The sequence below is a fragment of the Azolla caroliniana genome, unplaced genomic scaffold, assembly GCF_043228905.1.
Source record: "Azolla caroliniana isolate FFs.n. ecotype wild unplaced genomic scaffold, voAzoCaro1.0.p SCAF_6, whole genome shotgun sequence".
Taxonomy (NCBI): domain Eukaryota; kingdom Viridiplantae; phylum Streptophyta; class Polypodiopsida; order Salviniales; family Salviniaceae; genus Azolla; species Azolla caroliniana.
In genome coordinates, this window is record NW_028230441.1 from 14,285,124 (window position 1) to 14,307,044 (window position 21,921).

The 21,921-nt window shown below is 50.3% G+C and overlaps 1 protein-coding gene across 1 annotated transcript; it reads right to left on the minus strand.

Annotated features, from left to right (window-relative positions):
- Positions 1 to 17,372: 17,372 nt before the first annotated feature.
- On the minus strand, positions 17,373 to 18,518 carry LOC147863171 (uncharacterized). Its single transcript, XM_087321777.1, has one exon. The coding sequence runs from the start codon at positions 18,516 to 18,518 to the stop codon at positions 17,373 to 17,375; it is 1,146 nt and encodes a 381-aa protein (XP_087177903.1).
- Between the last annotated feature and the right edge of the window lie 3,403 nt (positions 18,519 to 21,921).

Sequence of the window (21,921 nt, forward strand, 5' to 3'; positions counted from 1 at the left end):
AGGACAATATTAATGGGCTCTGACTCTTCTAGGATATTTCCAGAAGCAATGGGACGTCCATCAATGACTACTACAGAGGCTGGACACTGGAGTTTTCTTAGGGATATCTTATGAGCTTGAGCAAATTTCTTATCCATAAAGCAAGAGTTAGCTCCGGAATCTAGGAGTGCTAGGACATGTACTGGAGGGGTACTTTTAGTACTAACTATTACTTGGGCTACGAACACATCACTAACTTGCTTAGAGGGAATGGAACCACTAATGGGCTGCACAGATCTAGGGCTGTCCAACCAAACGGCTCCTATTTTGGCTGGACTTAGTCGTTTAACTCTTCTTCTAACTGACTAAGGACATCAAATTTGTTTGCTAGATCTGGGATATTAGTACTATTAGGACTATCAGATATCCCTACTGAAATAGGTTCGGATTTAGTACAATTAGAACTAGCGACTATTTGGTTTACCTGTCTTCTTGGCCTATGGGGGCAATTTATTGCGATATGTCCTGGTCCACCGCAGTAAAGACATAGTCGATTTGTACGGCGTCGCTGCTTTTCTTCTTCGGATAATGGCCCTCGACGACGTGTAGTGTCAATCTCCATCGGAGTCGGAGTATTCGCTGGAGACGCATTATATGACTCCCTCGGAAAAGGTCTTGCTACCACTGAGGCGTAGGTGGGCTCTGATCTTGCCCTCGGCATCTGTAGCTGTCGTTCTGAACGTCGCTCAAAGAGGCGGTTGTCACATCTCACCGCGCGACTGATTGCTTCTGTTAAGGACTTTGGCTCTTCGGGGAAGGTCAAGAGTAAATCCTTGACGTCGTTGCGTAAACCATAACGGAATTGCTCCATCAACGCTTGATCATCCCAAGGGATATCGGCGGCGAGTAGGCGAAAATCTGCAGCGTATGCAGAGGCTGGACGGTCACCTTGGCGTAATCGCCGGATTTTGTTGATTGCGGTCCTGATGCTGTCAGTATCTCCGAAACATGCTTTAAACTCACCTAGAAACTCTTCAAAATTGTTGAGTAACGGAGATTCCTTTTCTAATAGTGGAGCGAACCATGACAACGCTGAGCCACTTAACAAAGTGCCTACTAAACCCACTCGTGATGCATCGGTGGGATATCGGGAAGGATGCATTTGAATAACTAATCGTACCTGGTTAAGGAACCCTCTAAACTGCGATCGCGTTCCATCGAACTTCGTGGGAAGGCCAATCTTAGGTTCTTTATGAATCCCTTGTGTTCCGGGCTCATGTTGTTGCATCGCTACGATGGTGGCTTCGAGTTGTTGCACGCGTAACGCAAGTTCCCCATGTTGTTGTTGCGTTTGCTGCTTTTCTAAGGAGATTTGCTGAAGATCCCCCAGCAACCGTTGGTTTTCTTGTTCCAAAGCATGGAACTTCTCCTTCAAGCATTGGAATTCCGAGAAAACAGATTGATATTCTTCAGCGCTAACAGTGGCCATGGGATGAAAGAAAAGAGGAATAAAAGATTAGTAGGAAATGAGAGAGACAGAAGGTAGGAAAATTGGTTCAAACAGTCATGAACAGTACTGAGACAGAGAAGGAATTAGTACTAAACGAAGGATTAGTACTATGAGAGGTGTGGAACTTCTTCGAGAGAAGGAAGAAGTGAGCGAGACAGAGAGAAAGAGAGAAAGAGAGAGAGAGAGAGAGAGAGAGAGAGTGATGATAAGAAAGATATTTATTATATGAAGAGAATATACAACGGTGGCTAAAAGGCTTAAGACTGGCGTTGAACCAATTTGGTTCAACATAATGCCTAATGCCCTCTTTTATAGTGTTTTCAGGAGTAATCCTGAAGCTTCTAGAATGTTCCAGAGAAATCTGGAATATACACTAATTTCCTATAATAAAATGTAAATGAAAATAATATCCTACGTATTACAATAGATGGTCTAATGGTCAAGAGCTCGACCCATATAACCTAAGGTCATGGGTTCGAGTCTTGCCATATCATGACAGACACCGGACCGGAGATGCTTCTTATCCTACACAGCCGGTGATCATGGTTGTGTCTTGATGGGGAATGAAGGCACATGCCGAATTGTCGGCATAGGAAATGTGTTGTTGACGACATCAACCGGATGCAAGTTATTGTTGAAGGATGTCCGACACGTTGTCGAGGTATTATGCAAGTGCGTATGGAAACGAGGCGGGACCGCGGGGGTCTCGAACCAAAGAGCCAGCGAGGGAGGAGAAAGAGAGAGAACCGGCTACGCAGGACCGGGGATACACAGGGACACGGCCCTTCAGCACGGAGAATGCGTCCAGACACCGACACAGACAGACGCGAATGACTAATTATGTATATTAACAGAAATGGCTAACACTACTACAACCCTCGATGGGGCACAGGTTGGTTACAACCGAACAGGCCGGCGAACAGACGCCGATGCCTGTTCGCTTCGACGCACAAAGGGGTAGCAGGTCGGAGGTGCTGCCGGAAGCTCTCCGGGCGTTCCTCGAAACAGCGCGAGCCTCCTCCGAACCCTGCACAGAAAGCTATGGAGCTCAATAAGGAAGGAAACAGAGAGAGAAGCGTCCGGAAACGGTCCGACAGCACTTCGTCCTCTCTGCCCGAGATCCCTGCAACAGCTCTTTCCTGCTCCTTATATAGGCCGTTGAGCAGGCCGTCGTGTCAGCTTTATTCCCTGTCCCTTTTGGACAGGGATCTCCTCTGTTCTTCACGCATCCGCGTAGTTACGCCGCCGACTCGTACAGTTCGCGCGCGTGACCGAAAAGACTGTTCGCGCGGTCTTTGTCTCCACTCGTGTTAGGGCCCGTTCCTGCCGATTATCCTCCTAATTCGATTCTATGTACAACTTGGAGCGTGCGCGCGTGAAGAACCGGTTCCCACGCCTCGGTGCGCCGATTCCGCTTAGGGACGGTTTTCTTCACGACATCCGCCCCCACCTAACCGCGCATCCTCCGGTATGCGCCAAGAGAGTTGGGACGGAGAAAACCGGCCCGTCTTCATTCCTCGCCCGTCGGTTCTTCCTCGTTTTCGGATCGTTCGTCACTGCTGACTAGGAGAGCCGGGTCGGGCTCGTCGTCGTGTCGCTTCTTGAACGCTTTGATCCGCTTCCCTGCAACCGGTATCGCCATTCTCGTGCCGTCGAGTTCCGCCAGGTGATATGTCCCGTTGCCATTGGCGCTCCGTACCGCGTAAGGCCCAAACCACCTTCGTGCGAACTTCCGTGTAGCTCGGTGCTGGTTGTCGAGGCTGCTGTCGTAGACGAGCACCCAGTCACCTTCTTCGATCTTCTTCGGTCGGAGCCGGTGCGTTCGGTCGAACCTGGCTTTGTTCTTTGCCCTCGCCACCCGGAGCCTCTCCGTAGCCAGTTCCACGTCCTCCGGTCTCCGCTCGAGCTGTCGTATACGCGCGGCCAACAACTCCTCCCGGCTCATCTCGTCCCTCCAGTCGACCGTTGCCCACGAGGAGATCGTCCGTTCCATCGGCATGATCGGCTTCTGGCCGAACATGAGCTCCGTCGGCATGTACCCGGTTACCGAACTGTGCGTGGTCCGGTCTGCCCACAAAGCATAAGGTAGCAGCCGCGGCCAGTTACCGACTTGGCCTCCGCATGCCCGAACCAACGCCTTGACGATCGGCCCGTGTCCGCGCTCCACCTTCCCATTCGCCTCCGGATTGTACGCAGTGGTGAGCGAGAGCTTAACTCCGAGCCGGTCGAACAGCTCCGCGGCTTCTTCGGCGTCCAACTCCCCTCGATCAGCCACGATCTTCCCGACGCACCCGTACCGGCATATCACGTCCTCGATTAGGAACCGACATACGGCCGCGGTCGTTTTGTTCGGGAGGGCTCGGCCTTCCACCTGGTTCGTCAGATCCTCCCGTGCTAGGACCAGGTACCGCATCTGTCCTACCCCCATTGGCATCGTCACCAGATCTACCATCCATTTGAAGTGGATGGTCGGAGGGTACGTAGGGTGAAGCTCGTCCCGGTGTCGGACTATGGAGTGCATCTGACAGCTCTCGCAAGTTGTCACGAACCGATGCACGTCCTGGTACTGCCCCGGCCACCAATACTTCCCCTTCAGTTTCTCAAACGTAGCCCATGTCCCACGGTGTCCAGCCCAAGGGCTGTCGTGGCAGGCCGCTAGCAGCTCCTCCTGATCTTCCTTCATTGCCACCACCCGGAGCGGGACGCCGTTCCTCTTCTTCGGGTGCTTCCACAAGTATCCATCCCGGAGAAAGAACCGGTACGCTTTCTTCCGGATCCGTTTGGCCTCGTCTTTCGTCCATGACGCATCCGGCGCCATTGTCCTCAAGAACCCGCCGATCTGCAGCCACTCCCCGTCGTACTTGCTCGCGTCGAAGTCGTTAAGCGCCGGAGTGCTCGTCCCGCCGGTTGTTACGTATGCTGCCTTGAAGAAGTCCACGCCGACCTCCTCGTCCTCCGAAACCATGGCGCCCTCGTCATCGAATCTCGCCCTTGAAAGCATGTCGGCCATGGCGTTGTCTTTCCCGGAAATGTGTCGTATTTCCGGGTCCAGGGACTTGATGTACGCTATCCACCTGAGCATTGCCAGGTCCGGCGTCGCGCATCCGTAAACCATGCCGAGAATCGGCATGCAATCCGTCTCTATGATTACCTCTGTCCCGATCAGATAGTCCTTGTCGGTCTTCACCGCCGAAACGATACCCCAGAGTTCGCGTTTAACCTGGGCGTATCCCCGTTGCCGCTCACTGAGGACCTTCGCGCCGAATCGGATCGGAAACCGATTGCCGTCCCCGTCTTCTTGGTTGACGACCCACCCGATTCGGGTCGGACTCGTGTCCACCGTTATGTACACTGGGGTGCCCTTCCTGTAGACAGCCTTTCGGAGCGCCGGTGCTGCCGAAAGAGCCTCCTTCAGCTTCCGGACCGACTCCGCGTGCTTGTCTAGCCATTCGAATCTTCGCCCTTTCTTCAATAATCCGTACAGCGGCTCCGCGACGTGCGCGTAATGCGGGATCCATATGTGGTAGAAGGCGCATGCTCCCAAGAATCTTCGTACTTCCGTGACCGAGCTGCAGTCAGGCTTCATCGCGGAGATGGCTTCTACCTTTGCCGGAGACGGTTTCCGGCCATATGGTCCACATAAATGTCCGACCACCATGATTTCCGACTGCCCGAAGGCTGACTTCTCCCCCGAGAAGGTGAGCCTCGCATCCTCTAGCCTTTGCAGCACCTTCTCGCAGTCGTCAATGTGCGTCACCACGAATCGCCGGCATCCGTCCGGCCCGATCGTCTCGTCCTTCTCTTCTACCGGGCATCCCTTGATCGGGATGTCGTCTAGAAACGGCATGGTGATGTCCGGGACGCAGTCCCTCAGCACCTTGTTCATTGCATTCACCATGTGGGCCACCGAGTTGGTCCCTCCTTGTGGCAGCGTACACATCCGCACTAGGCCGAGGGGAGTTCGCATCGTCGTAATGTCTCTGCTCTCCACGGCTAGCTGGAACTGGTCGTACCCTGAGTATAGATCACCGACCGAGTAAATCGACCTTCCGGCGAAGGCCTCCGCGAACTCGTCTATGGTCGGTCCGATCCCTGCGTTCCGAATGGTCACCCTATTGACCGGTTGCAGGTCCTGAATGAAGCGCAATGATCCGTTTTTCTTTGGTACGGTAAACCATCGGTTTGAATACGGGGCGCTCGACGGCTCGAGAATGCCCATATCAACTTTCTGCTTCAACTGCTCCATCAACTTCGGGATGTGAGCTCTCGGAACCGGAATTGGCTTGAGATTCCACGGTACATGCGGTACCGTGAATATCACCATTGGCTCTACGATCGTCGGGTCTACGCACCCGATTTCCTCCGGTGAGAATGCGAAGGCTTTCCCGTGCCTTCCGAGCATTCTCCGAAACCGGTCTTCCTCCACCGGCAGTAGGAACCCGCCCCCACCGATCTTCAGCTCGCGGAGCGTCTCGTTGGTGAAGGTGTGTCCTATGCAGGCCGGATCTCGTAAGCTGGGGTCCGATGCAACCCCTTTGATTCGGGATTCGCTGCCCTCCGGTAAGGGCGCCGCAACTGGCCTCACCTTCCGGTCCACAGTCTTGTACTTGGTGCTAACTCGGGCCGTTGGTCCCGACTCGAACCCTCGACCGAAGTCCGCGATGACTTCGTACATCTCTTCGGAACATACCGGTATCGTCCGGTCTTCGTTAAGGTCTTCTTCGACTACCTTCCCCAGCATTCCCAAGGTGTCGTCGAGGGAGACTGCCTCCACGGCTCCGTCGATTTCCTCGTCAGGGCCGAGAACTCCGCACGCCCGAAGTCTCCCCTCCGTCTTTGTTTTCTCTCGGCCGGCGATGCCGACCATCGTACATGCTCCGCTGTCGGAGAAGCAAAATTCCCTACCTGTCGTACACGGTTTTATCGTACAGATGTGAGGTTTTTCCGGAGCATCCGGACTGTCGCGGCTCCACGCCTTGGCAGTCCTCTCTAAAAATCCTCTCGGTTTTCGGAACCGAGGGAGTTGCGGTTGCGTTCGTGGTTCGGCCTTACCGTCAGAAACTGGACCGAATGGCGCCCGTCTTGGCTTTTGACCCTCGCGTAAGCCGAACCATTGTCCAGCACCTTGGTCTCCATTCGCGCCGCCGTGATGTACGGCTCTCCCAGTATGACCGGATGCGAAGACGTCTCCTGCACGAAGAAGTGCTGGTCAATCTCGACGTCGCCGATCTTGACTCGCACATTCGGGCAGGCCCCGTGCAGTTCCTCGGTGGCGCGCGTTGCTGCCCTTATTTTCCACCCGTGCTTGGTGTTGATCGGCCATTTGCCCCTCTTATAGAAGTCCATGGACATCAAATTGATCTCCGATCCGTGGTCCACCAAAGCTATCACCGGTTCCTGGACATCGCCGATCTTCACCGGGGTTTCCGTGGTCGCTCGGGCCCAGTGTGGTCTCGAATAGTGGCTTTCCGCCCACTCATCTCCCAGCGCCATGTCGTCTAGGTGCGTCGTCCGCACTTCCACCGGTCTTTCCGGTTCTGTCTCCGTTGACAGCCTCTTCCGTTTCACCAAGTCCACGATGGAGTCGTGGAACTCCTTCTTGGCGATTCCCAGCACCTCTCGTAACGACAGCTCCACCTTGCTGTCGAGGATCCGTTCCTCCAGGACCTTTCGTAAGTCCGTGGTCCTTTCTATCTCCGTCCCCAGACGGTACCCGCCCTTCTGGGGTTTATCTTGCGTACCGGCCCCGCCGGTTTCGTCCCGCCGTGGCCCGGACCGGGTCTCGTATCGTTGTGAGGGCCCGGTCGTCCCGGGTTTCCCCACCCGCTTCTCTTCTACCAGAGCCTCGTAGTTCTGGCAAGCGGCTTCCACGAAGCCCGTCTTTTCCTCGACCGGGTCGCTCCACCCGGTCATCTCCCGTACCCGTTTCTCCGCACGGTCCGATTCCTCCCCTTTAAGCCTTGCACCGGCAAGGCCTTCCAGCATCGTCGGCCAGAATCCGGCTTTGCTTTCCCTTCGGGCCTCGCCGCCCCCGACTCGAATGCCGGCCGACGCCGAGTAGTGGACGGTTTCCGCGTGTCGGGCCGCCGCCTCTTCCATCAACCTTTTCATACCACCTCGCCCGTCATTTCAGCTCAGGGCCCTTCGGGTGTCGCTGGCATGCACCCGCCCTTCCCACAGGTACACCACCCTGTCCCTCAGCGCCTCCGCGAAGTCGCCGCAGTCCTTCCGAATGTGGCCGACTTCATCGCACCACATGCACCTGTTTCCTGCCGCCGGCCGTCGGTCACGAGCCGGTTTGCCACCTTCCCTTCGGGCTTGCGCGATTTGGAGGTCCTTTATCGCCCTCATCAATTCCTCCAGCGCCGCTCCTCCGGTTGAGCCTCTGACTACGCCGGTCGAAGCCGAACCGGTTTCCAACCACTCTCGGGTCTCTTCCTTTCGCACCTGTGGCGCTGGTTCGAGCTTCCTTGCTGCGACCGAGCCCGACCCGGTTGCCCCGTTATCCGCCCATTCTCGTCGTTTGTCGAAACGGCCACAGACTTTCTTGACAGCCGCCCAGTCGGTAGTGAGCCCGTCTTCGGTTTCCAGCAAGAGGCCCACTTGCTCCCGATCCCGCTCGTCGACCGACTTGACAAACAGCAAGACCCGGCTCGTGTCCAGGATGGTTCGGTCGAGCGCCGAAAGGCGCGCAAAGTTTTCCTCGAACTCCCGGAGGAGTGCCGAAGCGTTTCTTCCCTTCCCCGGGGACTCCACCCATTCCATGAACCTTCGCTTCGAAAGCCGGAGCGCGTCGTCCAGCCCGTATTTCTCTAGGAGCCGACCTTCGAACTCCTCCCAGGTACGGCTCTCCGCCCGCACCTCGAGCACCTCCGCATGGATGCTCGGCATCGCCACTCGGGGAAATCCGGCAAGACGCCTTTCTTCCGGAATGTCTCGCATCAGCATCTCTGCACCGTAGGACGCCAAATACTTCGTGGCATCCTTCCCATCGAACCGGCCGATCGTGCCGACGACCGCCTCAATAGCTCTGTCGAGGGCACCGGCGCCCTCGCGCGTGTTTACAATCCGATCCACGGCCGAAGCCATGGCCTCTGCAAGATCCGACCCCCTCATCTTCTGCTCTTCTGCCGCCTCCTTCACGTCGGGTTCACCAAAGATGTCGAGGTATTATGCAAGTGCGTATGGAAACGAGGCGGGACCACGGGGGTCTCGAACCAAAGAGCCAGCGAGGGAGGAGAAAGAGAGAGAACCGGCTACGCAGGACCGGGGATACACAGGGACACGGCCCTTCAGCACGGAGAATGCGTCCAGACACCGACACAGACAGACGCGAATGACTAATTATGTATATTAACAGAAATGGCTAACACTACTACAACCCTCGATGGGGCACAGGTTGGTTACAACCGAACAGGCCGGCGAACAGACGCCGATGCCTGTTCGCTTCGACGCACAAAGGGGTAGCAGGTCGGAGGTGCTGCCGGAAGCTCTCCGGGCGTTCCTCGAAACAGCGCGAGCCTCCTCCGAACCCTGCACAGAAAGCTATGGAGCTCAATAAGGAAGGAAATAGAGAGAGAAGCGTCCGGAAACGGTCCGACAGCACTTCGTCCTCTCTGCCCGAGATCCCTGCAACAGCTCTTTCCTGCTCCTTATATAGGCCGTTGAGCAGGCCGTCGTGTCAGCTTTATTCCCTGTCCCTTTTGGACAGGGATCTCCTCTGTTCTTCACGCATCCGCGTAGTTACGCCGCCGACTCGTACAGTTCGCGCGCGTGACCGAAAAGACTGTTCGCGCGGTCTTTGTCTCCACTCGTGTTAGGGCCCGTTCCTGCCGATTATCCTCCTAATTCGATTCTATGTACAACTTGGAGCGTGCGCGCGTGAAGAACCGGTTCCCACGCCTCGGTGCGCCGATTCCGCTTAGGGACGGTTTTCTTCACGACAACGTTCTAGAGGTTCGATTGAACCTGATATCACCCGGTCGGCTAGATGACGAAGGCTACACACGGGTAGCATCCAGAATGGAGTCATGAAGTTCAACAAGGGAAGCTTGATTGTGGCTCGAGCCTGGAAGGTCAACACATTGTACCTAATGCATGCCCGGATATGCCAGGAAGAAGTGAACGTAGCATCCGACACTTCCGGTGAGCTGTGGCACAAAAGACTGTGTCACGTGAGTGAGAAGGGGATGAAGAGGCTTGCCGAAGACAACCTCATTCCAGTGAAGGACGCACAACTTAAGAAGTTTACCGATTGCTTGGCCGGCAAGGAAAACTGAACCTCCTTCCAGTCAAGACCACTGATGAGACGGAATGCACCACTGGAGCTGGTGCATATCGATGTGTGTCAAGTGGACACGAAGTCACATGCCGAATCGCAGTACTTCGTGACGTTCATAGACAACCACAGCCGTAAGCTGTGGGTCTCAGCCCTGAAGACGAAGGATCAGGTTCTATTCGTCTTCAAGGAGCTCCATGCGAGAGTGGAAAGAGAAACCGGCCGGAAGTTGAAGGCGGTTCGAGCAGATAATGGAGGAGAATACCGGGGACAGTTCGAGGAGTACTGCCGGTTGAAGGGAATCCGGCTCGAATTTACCGTGCCGAATGTTAGGAGTCCACACTTCGATTCACCTTCTTCTTCCCGGCCACAACCGAGTAATCGCGATTCAATGCAGCAGAAAATAGGAACCTCAGAGAAAGACGCGATACACAGGGACTAACGTGGAAAACCCTATACGGGAAAAACCACGGGAGTGCGAGACTCCAAACCAAACTATGCACAGAGAAATATACAATGGCGAGCTGCAAGGCGACGACCTTGAGCTCGCTGTCCTCGCCACAGGCGGCGGTATTACACAGAGGCGTCGACCTCTTCGTTTCTCTCTCTCTCTCTCTCTCTCTCTCGGCTGCTCTCACTCTGCTCTCTCGACTAGAACATAAAATGAGCAACAACATAAAACTGTTTGCCCTAAGTCATATTTATACACATATGACTTTCGGGCTATTTACAAATATAGCCTCAAGGGCTCTTGGCAAACATATTCACAAATATGTCCCCGCATCCGGATCTCTCTCCGGGTACATTCGTCATCCGGCTCCGTGGCCGGGGTCTTCGTCATCCGGCTCCGTAACCGGGTCTTCGTCATCCGGCTCCGTAACCGGGTCTTCGTCATCCGGCTCCGTCACCGGGTACTATTCATCATCCGGTTCCGTAACCGTAACCGGGCTTGCCGTCATTCATCTCCGGACATCCCATCCGGAGGGACCGTAAATCCCAACAAACTCCCCCTTCACTTCGGCATGGGATGTCTCTCCAATCCGATCCTCCTCCGGCATGCTTCCAGCTTGTCGGGTGTAAGTACCTTAGTCAGCATATCCGACCCGTTCTCGTCCGTGTGGATCTTCGTCAGCACGAACTCCTTGTCTTCTATCCTTTCCCGGATCCAGTGATATCTTCGCTGGATGTGCTTCGTCCGGGAGTGATAGGCCGCGTTCTTCGCAAGGTGGATGGCACTCTGACTGTCGCAGTAGAGTCGGTACTCCTCCTGCCGGATACCGAGCTCTCTAATGAAGTCCTTCATCCATATTATTTCCTTGCCGGCTTCAACAGCCGCCATGTACTCCGCCTCCGTGGTTGACAGTGCAACCGTCTTCTGCAGCCTCGACTGCCATGAAACAGCTCCCCCTGCATACGTCATCACATACCCTGATGTGGACCGGCTGGTATCTGCATCAGCCGACATATCCGAATCGGTAAATCCATCGAGTTCGGGCTTACCGGAGCCGAATCGGAGGCACATGTTTGCCGTGCCCTTCAGGTATCGGAGTATCCATTTGACCGCGTTCCAATGCTCTTTGCCGGGATTGCTCATGTACCGGCTCACCACTCCGACTGCATATCCGATGTCCGGTCTCGTACACACCATGGCGTACATCAAGCTCCCGACGGCTGAGGCATACGGCACTTTCATCATATCCTCCTTTTCAGCCTTTGTCTTGGGACTTTGCTTGCTGGACAGCTTGCAGTTTGCCGGGAGGGTTGATCCGACCGGTCTTGCTTCCGACTTGTTGAACCGTTGAAGCACCTTTGTTACGTACTTCTCTTGTGACAGCCACAACTGCTTCTTCTTTCGGTCCCGGATGATATGCATCCCTAGTATTTGCCTCGCCGGACCCAGGTCCTTCATTGAGAAGGTTCGGTGAAGTGCTTTCTTCAGCATCCGTATCTTGACCTGGTCCCGTCCGACGATCAACATGTCGTCCACGTACAGGAGGAGTATTAGGAAGTCTCCTCCTTCGAACTTCTTCACAAACACGCAGTGGTCGGACTGCGTTTTGAGGTACCCTTCGTCGGTCATGAAGGAGTCGAACTTCCGGTACCATTGCCGGGGAGCCTGCTTCAGACCGTAGAGGCTCTTCTTCAACCGGCATACCAGGTGCTCCTTTCCTTTCTTCTCGAATCCTTCCGGTTGCTGCATGTAGATCTCTTCTTCGAGGTCACCGTGAAGGAATGCCGTCTTCACGTCCATCTGTTCTACCTCGAGGTCCATGCTTGCCGCTATGCTCAGCACCGTCCGGATGGAGGTCATCTTCACTACCGGGGCAAAAATCTCGTCAAAGTCGACGCCCTTCTTCTGCTGGAACCCCTTCACCACGATCCTGGCTTTGTATCTTGGGGGGTTTCCGGCATCTCCCGGTTTCAGCTTGAACACCCACTTGTTACGGAGTGCCCGTTTTCCTTTCGGCAGCTCCACAAGTTCATATGTGTGGTTCTCATGCAGGGAATCCATCTCCTCCTGCATGGCACTTAACCACCTGCGGCTATGGGTGTCATGCTTCGCTTCTTCAAAGCTCTCCGGCTCCCCCTCGTCGGTTAGCAGCACGTGCTCTGGTTCCGGAAATCTCCGGGGGGCCCTTCTCTCTCTTAGAGGATATCTCCGTTCCGGAGCTTCGGTAACCGGTTCTTCCGATTCTTCTTCATCCGAATCCATTTCGGGATCGGGGCCGGTTCCGGTATCATTTTCATCTTCTTCGGCCGGTTCTGTTTCTTCACCGTCTTCGGCCGGATCCTCGAGTGCTAACCGGTCCCTTGCCGGTCGGGACTGCTCCTCGTAGAGTTGATCCTCACCGGTCGACTTGGAGCTCTTCATCTTCTTCTCCGACTCCCAGTCGGCGAGTGTCTTGTCCTCCATGAAGATGATGTCTCGACTCCTGAATATCTTCTTGTCGACCGGGTCCCATACTCGGTAGCCGAACTCGTCGTTGCCGTAACCGAGGAATATGCATGGCCGGGTCTTTGGATCTAGCTTTCCTCTCCGGTCCTTTGCCACATGTACATACACTAGACACCCGAACACCTTCAGATGCCGGTAGGACACTTCCTTACCGGTCCACACTCTCTGCGGCGTGTCTCCATCCAAAGGTACTGAGGGTGATCTGTTTATCACGTATGTCGCCGTCGACATTGCCTCAGCCCAAAACCCCTTGGGTAATTTCGCATGCGCCAGCATACTCCGGACCCTCTCCATTATGGTCCGGTTCATCCTCTCGGCCAGCCCGTTCAGTTCCGGCGTCTTCGGCACAGTAAACTCGAGCCGGATTCCCATCGAACGGCAATACTCCTCAAATTGCCCTCGGTATTCTCCTCCGTTATCCGCTCGTATCGCTTTCAGCTTCTTGCCGGATTCCCTTTCCACTCTCGCGTGGAGTTCTTTGAAGACGGACAATACTTGGTCCTTTGTCTTCAACGGTGCCGTCCACAGCTTCCGGCTGTGATCATCTATGAATGTTACGAAGTACTGGGCTCCGCCATGTGACTTCGTTTCTACTTGACACACGTCAGTATGCACCAACTCCAATGGTGCGCTACGTCTCGTCGGTGGCCTTGAGTGGAAGGAGGCTCGGTTCTGCTTACCGGCCAGGCAATCGGTGCACTTCTCCAGGTGCACATGCTTCACTGGAATGAGGTTGTCATCTGCAAGCCTCTTCATCCCCTTCTCACTCATGTGGCACAGTCTCTTGTGCCACAGCTCACCGGCAGTGTCGGCTGCCACGTTCAACTCTTCCGGACATAACCGGGCATTCATCAGGTACAGTGTGTTGTCTTTCCGGGCCCGAGCCACTATCAAGCTCCCCTTGCTGAACTTCATTACGCCGTTCCGGATGCTACCTGTGTAGCCTTCATCGTCTAGCCTCCCGGCCGAGATCAGGTTCAATCGAACCTCCGGAACGTGTCGGACATCCTTCAGCAGCATTTTGCATCCGGTCGGGGTTGTCAACCACACGTCTCCGATGCCGGCAATCCGGCACGTACCTTCATTTCCCATCCGAACACAACCATGCTCACCGGCTGTGTAGGATGAAAAGTATCTTCTTTCCGGGGTCAGGTGGAACGACGCTCCGGAATCGACCACCCAGGTCATCTCTTCACCGGCAAGGTTTAGCTCCCTCTCTTCGGTAATGAGCATTATCTCTTCTTCACTTGCCGCGAGTGCCGTCGTTCCTTTCCGGTCCTGCCCTCGCCGATCCGGACCTCTCCGGTCCGTGGCTCCCCGGTATGCACCGTTTCTCTCCGGCGACTTCTTCGAATCGGTGTCGTCGGCTCCATTGTCTTTTCGGTAATGCCGACAATTCTTCCGGAAGTGCCCCGGCTTCCCACAGTGGAAGCATGTAGGCCTTCCTCTTGACTGCGACCGGGTCCCCGACTTCTCCCGTCTTTGCGGACTCCGGTTCCATTGTCTTCCCCGATCCGATTCGGTAAGCAGCGCCTTCGTGTCGGAGGCCGGTTCTTTATCTCTCCGACGCGCTTCTTCGTTCAAAATACTTGTCTTTACCGTTTGTAGAGACAAGTTATCTTCGGTGCAGGAGGTGCTGAGAGTCACCACCAAGTTCTCCCAGCTGTCCGGCAATGTGCACATCAGGATGATGGCTTGCATTGCATCCTCCAACGGGAACTTGATCGCCGCAAGCTGGTTCACGAATCCCATGAACGTGCTTACGTGTTCCACCATACTCTCGCCGTCCCGGTACTTGAGATTCACTATCTTTCTCATCAGGGAGGTCCGGTTCAACGCATTCTTCCTCTCGTAGAGGCCCGACAGCTTCTTCCACATCTCATATGCGTTGGTGTCGTTCGCCACATGTTGTAGGACGCTTACATCGACATATTGCCGGATCGTCGCTACGGCTTTCCGGTTCAGAAGCCTCCATTCCGTCTCAAGTACCCCCTTCGGTATTTCCGACCTGTCAATCGGTTCGTACAGGTCCCGAACAATCAGAAGATCCTCCATCTTGATCTTCCAGTCGGCGTAGTTCTGCGCATTCAGCACCATCATCCCCGGCTGCCCGCTGCTGCCGCCTTCCATTTTCTGCACTGCCGTCGCTCTGATACCACTTTGTTAGGAGTCCACACTTCGATTCACCTTCTTCTTCCCGGCCACAACCGAGTAATCGCGATTCAATGCAGCAGAAAATAGGAACCTCAGAGAAAGACGCGATACACAGGGATTAACGTGGAAAACCCTATACGGGAAAAACCACGGGAGTGCGAGACTCCAAACCAAACTATGCACAGAGAAATATACAATGGCGAGCTGCAAGGCGACGACCTTGAGCTCGCTGTCCTCGCCACAGGCGGCGGTATTACACAGAGGCGTCGACCTCTTCGTTTCTCTCTCTCTCTCTCTCTCTCTCTCTCGGCTGCTCTCACTCTGCTCTCTCGACTAGAACATAAAATGAGCAACAACATAAAACTGTTTGCCCTAAGTCATATTTATACACATATGACTTTCGGGCTATTTACAAATATAGCCTCAAGGGCTCTTGGCAAACATATTCACAAATATGTCCCCGCATCCGGATCTCTCTCCGGGTACATTCGTCATCCGGCTCCGTGGCCGGGGTCTTCGTCATCCGGCTCCGTAACCGGGTCTTCGTCATCCGGCTCCGTAACCGGGTCTTCGTCATCCGGCTCCGTCACCGGGTACTATTCATCATCCGGTTCCGTAACCGTAACCGGGCTTGCCGTCATTCATCTCCGGACATCCCATCCGGAGGGACCGTAAATCCCAACACCGAAGACGCCGGATTTGAATGGGCTGGCTGAAAGGATGAACCGGACCATAATGGAGAGAGTCTGGATCATGCTCACACATGCCAAGTTACCCAAGACGTTTTGGGCTGAGGCGCTAACGACGACCTATGTGATAAACTCACCTCAGAAAGTATGTCATGATGAGAGTGAGGAAAAAGATAGAGAAGAGTAGAGGAAGAGAAAAACATACTTCAATACACTATTAGGAAACCAATATCATCTTCTTAGACTCTACAAATAACAACCACAAATAACTATACTCTAACCTCAATGACCATATTTGAAAATAGTCTTTTCTTCTTCACCCTTTTTTCTACTAAGCTTCTTCTCACTTCTTCTAGCCTTTTTATTCTTCCTCCCTTCTTCTTGTAGATATTCTCTTCTTACTCCCTTCTTCTCTTGTAGATCTTATATTCTTCCTTTTCTCAATAGCTAAGAATACCCTCATATTTATAGGTTTTTAGTTGCGTTATTCTTGCTTTTTTCTTTTCTTTTCTTTTACATATCCTTGAGTTTGTGTGGTGCTTTTTTCATATCATTATTTCTGGTTTGCCATCCAAATTTATCACACAAGAAAGCTCTCTTTGTTAGCTTTCTTAGGAATATTTTCTTTTGAAATTTAGATAAGAGATGAAGAAATTATGAGCTTTTTTCTCTACCTTGCTTTCTCTGCATTATTATGCGTTTTTTCCCCTTGTTTTCTTTTCTCTTGCTTTTTCTACTTTTGGAAAACGCCTCTAACTTCATATCCCTTCAATTTCATTCTTCTTTTAACTCTTGAATCTTTCATATTGTGCTTTATTCTTATAAACCTTAGCATTCGATGTAGGCTATAGACAAAGAAGGAGTATAAATACTAAAAATGTAACAAATTATTGTGTGAGAAAAAACCTCCGTTAAGCGGTGGGAAAAAAAACTCACACTCCTACAAAAACAAAAATTTAAAACATGGCAACGATATTATAATCTCTCCTATTGCCAAATATAGGAGGATCATGATTTAGTTGGGGAATATGCTTGGGGACAAATCCACTTCTTGTTCCCCATGATCATTTTCTTGAATGTCCTTATCCATTATAGAAATGTAGGTATGTCCCCGATTCACGTACTTCTTTAGGCACCATCCATTCACACGTAGTTCATGATGAGTCCCATCCATGTTCTTGAGTTGATAACTTCCATTGTCAAAGCAATCGTGCACCACAAAAGGTCCTTCCCAACGATTTATCATCTTTTGTCCTTTATATTGTCAAAACGATTGTTGTAGCGAAGGACAAGAGATCCTTTTGAAAAAGTATTTTTTCTTGACCTTTTATCATAATACTTCTTCCTCCTCCAAAACTGTTGTATATAATGCTCTACTGCTTCCTCCCTTGAATATTGTAGAATATGGTTTTGTGACAACCTATCCATCATGAAACATTCTTCATCACATAGAGATGCTCTTAAGAGTCTATTGCTTCTAACTTGAAGTTCGATCGGAAATAAAGCTTCTTGTCCATACACTAAGAAAAAAGGTGTAAAACCTATGGATGACTTATATGATATACGATAGGCCCATAGAGCATCATCAAGGAACTCATCCCATGTTCTTATTCTATTTGTTACAAGTGTTTGAAGATTTTTAACCAAAATACCATTTACCTTTTCGACTGCTCCATTAGCTTGAGGATAATAAGGAGTAGAATACCTATGTTTAATCTTTAACCTTTCTAATAAGCAAGCCAACACTTCACCACGAAAACTTGGACCATGATCAGATACAATCTCTAGCGGTACACCGAATCTTGTTCAAATATTACAGTAGATGAATTGGGCCACATCCCTTGCTTTAATCGAGGATGTTGCTATTGCTTCTACCCACTTAGTCATGTAATCAGTAGCTACCAATATGAATTCTTTACTGCTTTGGGTTCTTGGAAGGGGACCCACTGTATCAATTCCCCATTTTTCAAAGGGAGCAAAAACCAGAATAGGATGCGAAGGGCCTTCTTGAAGATGTCTTCCTCCTGCCTTTTGACAAGCATCACACGACTTGCACCATTCATGAATATCTTTGTGAATAGAAGGCCATGTAAAACCCATTAATAAAATTTTTGTCAACATGATATCATGAAAAATGCCCTTTGCAATCCTCCTCATGCATCTTTTGTAAGGTCTCCACAATTTCCTTCTTAATAGGCACTCGTCGTAAAACACCATCTTTGCCTTTATGATATAAGTCCTTATCCCCATCATATATTGGGATGCTCTCACTACCAATCGTTTTCTTTGTGTAGAATTTAAACATTTAGGAAAATCACCACCATCAAGATACTCACATACCTCCATAAGAGATGTCGCATCTTTACACTCTTCCAGAATGCATATTGTCTCAAGTTTCAATTTATTTAGTTGACCTTGATCAAGTGCATCAACATCTTTTTCGTCCAAACGACTTAAATGTTTTAGTTGAACTTTATGAAAACACTTAATTAAAGTTAGTGCCTCCTTAAAAAACATACGTAAACCATCACTTTGACATTTCCACACTCCTTGAATTTGTTTGATAACCAAAAGAGAATCACCTTTTATGATCAATCTTCTAATATCTCTTGTCTTACAAATTCGAAGGCCATAGCACAAAATGGCATACTCTGCTTCATTGTTGGTATTGGCATTGGATAAAATAATACCCTCCATGTTCACGGTCTCTCCATTAGGGTCTCTAATAACGAGGCCTCCAACCGCTGAATGCATCGCCTTACAAAACGCTCCATCAAAGAATAACGTAAAAGCATCCTCCATATCTGGTTCAGGAAGAGCTTCTCTTATCTTTATCAATTCCTCCTCACGAAGGTTTTCTCTAAAAGTGAGAAGATCCGCCAACTCCGTGTGCATGGTAGAGTCAAGCTTAACCTCATAATCATATTCAACTAATTGGAGAGCCCATTTCATAATCCTAGTTGACACACTAACATGTTGGAGAATATATATGGTAGTAAGGGCATACTAGTGATGATTACAAAGTGTTGGGAAATTAGAAAACTCCTAAACTTTTTGCATGCATAAATTAGGGTTAACATCCACTTCTCTATATCCATGAAAGTCTTTTCCACGTCACTTATGGCTCTACTAATAAAGTAAATAGGATGCATAAGTTTATTATGAGGATCTTGTTGCATAAGAATAGCACCAATAGCATGGGAACTAACACTAAGAGAGAGGAAGAAAGTGGAACTACTATGTGGAGGCTTAAGGATAGGAGCTTTCAATAATAGAACTCTTATTGTATTAAATCTTTCTTCTAGAAAAGGACTCTAAATGGATAAAGTACTTGGGCTAGCGTATGGATGAACCTTTCAAAATAAAACACCTTTTGTACAAATGTTTCCAATGACTTAAAATCGTTCAGGTAAGGTGGATCTTCTAGTGCCTTAATCTTTGATGGATCCACCTTGATTCCTTGAAGAGATTGATTGTTAAGGATCTATGTATCGATGGAGTAAGCTCCTCGATATCGTGGCGGGATTCGGACCGGCGTATACCCTCTTGATGGCGAATCGGGCGGAGATGGTTGTCGGATACCTCCGAGCCTCACACTCACTCAACGATTAGTAAATGATTAAGCACTATATCTCTCTCCCTCTCTCAAGATCTCTCTCATAGACAATAGATTAATAGATATAGACAATAAGAAGCAAGAGTATGTCTATTATTAACCCTCTTTGCTAACAGGTCTAGCACCAACAAGGAGAGAGATTAGTGTTTTCTAACTCAACACTTCACTAATCTCTCTTAAGCTGAAAGGTTACAAGAAGGAGGAAAGGAAGCTCTAGCTCTAATCAACAGGAGATCTTTACAAATGGGAGAACCCCCACAAAGCCACTACTATGTGGTTTATATAGCTTTCACGTTTAGGGTATGGGCCTTTCACATTTGACCATCTCTTTGCTTTCCTTTCCTCTTGCCGTTTCCTCTTCGTACTACGTCCTTGTTGATGCGTTCTTATTCGTGACTGGTTGTGTTGTTATCCCAACGCTTAACATCCCCCCCAACCTAATGAGTGCACACTCCTGGGTGCACTGTGGGAGGGGAGCTTCGGGCGTCGAGGGGGAGTAGAATTGAGTAGGGGGGTTCGTTGGGGGGCGGGTGGTGTCGTGACTTGAGAATAGGAGAGAGAAAAATAAGATGACAGTAGAAGGTAGAGGGGGAGAGAGAGAGAGAGAGAGAGAGAGAGAGAGAGAGAGAGAACACTAGAAATGGAAAGAGAGTTTATATTATAAGAGAGCAAGGATTACAAAGAGTAGGCTAAGGGGCTACAAACTGGTGTTGAACCGAATGAGTTGTGATGAATGAATAGACACCTATTTATAGGTCCTTATGGAGTATTCTGGAATGTTCTAGAATATTTTAGATATTTATGATATTTAATATAATCATGGAATATCCTAGAATGTTCTAGAATACTCTAAATGTTTTGTAATAACTAATAATACATTTATTATAACTATACATTATATATGTTAGTATAATGGTTAAAGGTCTAACATATAGACCAAGACGTCTTGAGCTCGAATCCTTGTAAGGCCAAAATGTATGTCGTCATGACATTATCCCCCCTTTTCGACGACGAGTTCCACGAGTCGGAAGACAAGATTTCGGACTTGGCTTATGAGGATATTTGTTGTGAAATGCAGCAACCATTTCGGAGGCATTAGCAAGATTCTCAAGAGGTTTCGATAGTTACTTTATTCAATCCTCGATAATCCACGACCAGACGAAGCGAACCATCTTTCTTCTTAACGAAAAATATGGGTGCACCAGCAGGAGATCTTGAATGCTGGATAAACCCATTTGCCAAGTTCTCATCGATATATTCCCGAAGAACCTCTAACTCTATGGGTGAAAGGTTATAAATTGGCCCCCATGGAGGCCCTTTTCCGGGCTGCAAATCAATCGGGCAATCATATGGTCGATGCTCTAGTAGTCTATTGGCCTTCACCTTATCAAAAACATCGGAGAATTCTATATATTTCTTCGGTAGTTGGACCCCCAATTCTTGTGAGCTTGATGTGGGAGTTGCTAAAACTGCGAACACCAACATGTCTTCCTTCCGTCCTTCCTCACGTAATTGATGTATAGAGATTGTCGAAATCTTTTGGAATGTCATATCCTTTGTTGGAGTTTTAAGAGGCTCAGACTGTATTGTGACTTCTTCTTCTTATCTTAACCTTATTCAACCAAATCTAGCAATTTTCTATCGCAACTATGGAGTCCGTCAACAAGCAAGAATATGTGCGTGTTCTCTCCGAGCTCGAAATGCTAACAACCAAATTTGTGGCACTAGAGCATGAAAATCAAAGATTGTTGGGAGACCTACAACAAGTAAGTGCTGAGAAAGTACAACAATATGAAGAATTATCTCAACGGGTGCATCAATTGGAGACTACTCTATTGCAACGACAAGCGGCGGAAGTTCAAACCTCGCCGAAGGAACCCAAGATTAGTCTGCCGGCCAAGTTTGATGGTACAAGGTCTCAGTTTCGTGGATTTTTAAATCAGGTACGACTTGTGATTAAATTGCATCCTAGCCATTACCCAATTGATGTTGCTCGTGTGGGTCTAGTTGGTACCTTGTTAACGGGTACCGCATTAGCGTGGTTTGCACCACTCCTAGAGAAGCACTCACCATTATTAGAAGATTTTGAAGGGTTTATTAATGAGTTCCAAGCCAACTTTGGAGACACTGATAGTATGAGGACTGTAATAAACAAAATTCGGCGATTACGACAAGGAGATCGTCCTACTTCCGCTTATGCTGTAGATTTTCGCCTTCTAGCATGTGATATTCCATGGGACGAGGCGGCATTAATGGACCAATTTCGTCAAGGTCTGCACAATTATGTGAAGGATTTACTTCTTACCTTCCATGATGATCCAAAATCTCTTACTGAAGCAGTAAGCCGGGCCATGCGATCTGACAATCGCTTATTTGAGAGATGTTCTGAGCGCCAACAAATGTTACGCTTTCGACCAACAGAAACATATGCTTCGGTGGTTGCAACTCCACCCCAAGTATCAAAGTCAAGTGTGGTGGAAGGCCCTACTCCAATGGAAATTGAGACAACACGACGTCGAGGACCATTATTGGATGCTGAAAAGCAACGACGGCGAGCGAATCGTCTATGCCTCTATTATGGTGGTCCAGGGCATATTGCTGTGAATTGTCCACACAAACCACGATGACAAGTTAACCAAGTAAGTGCTCATGACAATCCCATCTCAATTTCTACCCCACCTTCTCGTAACCCAAGTAGGCTTGGTAGTCCCTGGTTTGAACCGAATGAGTTGTGATGAA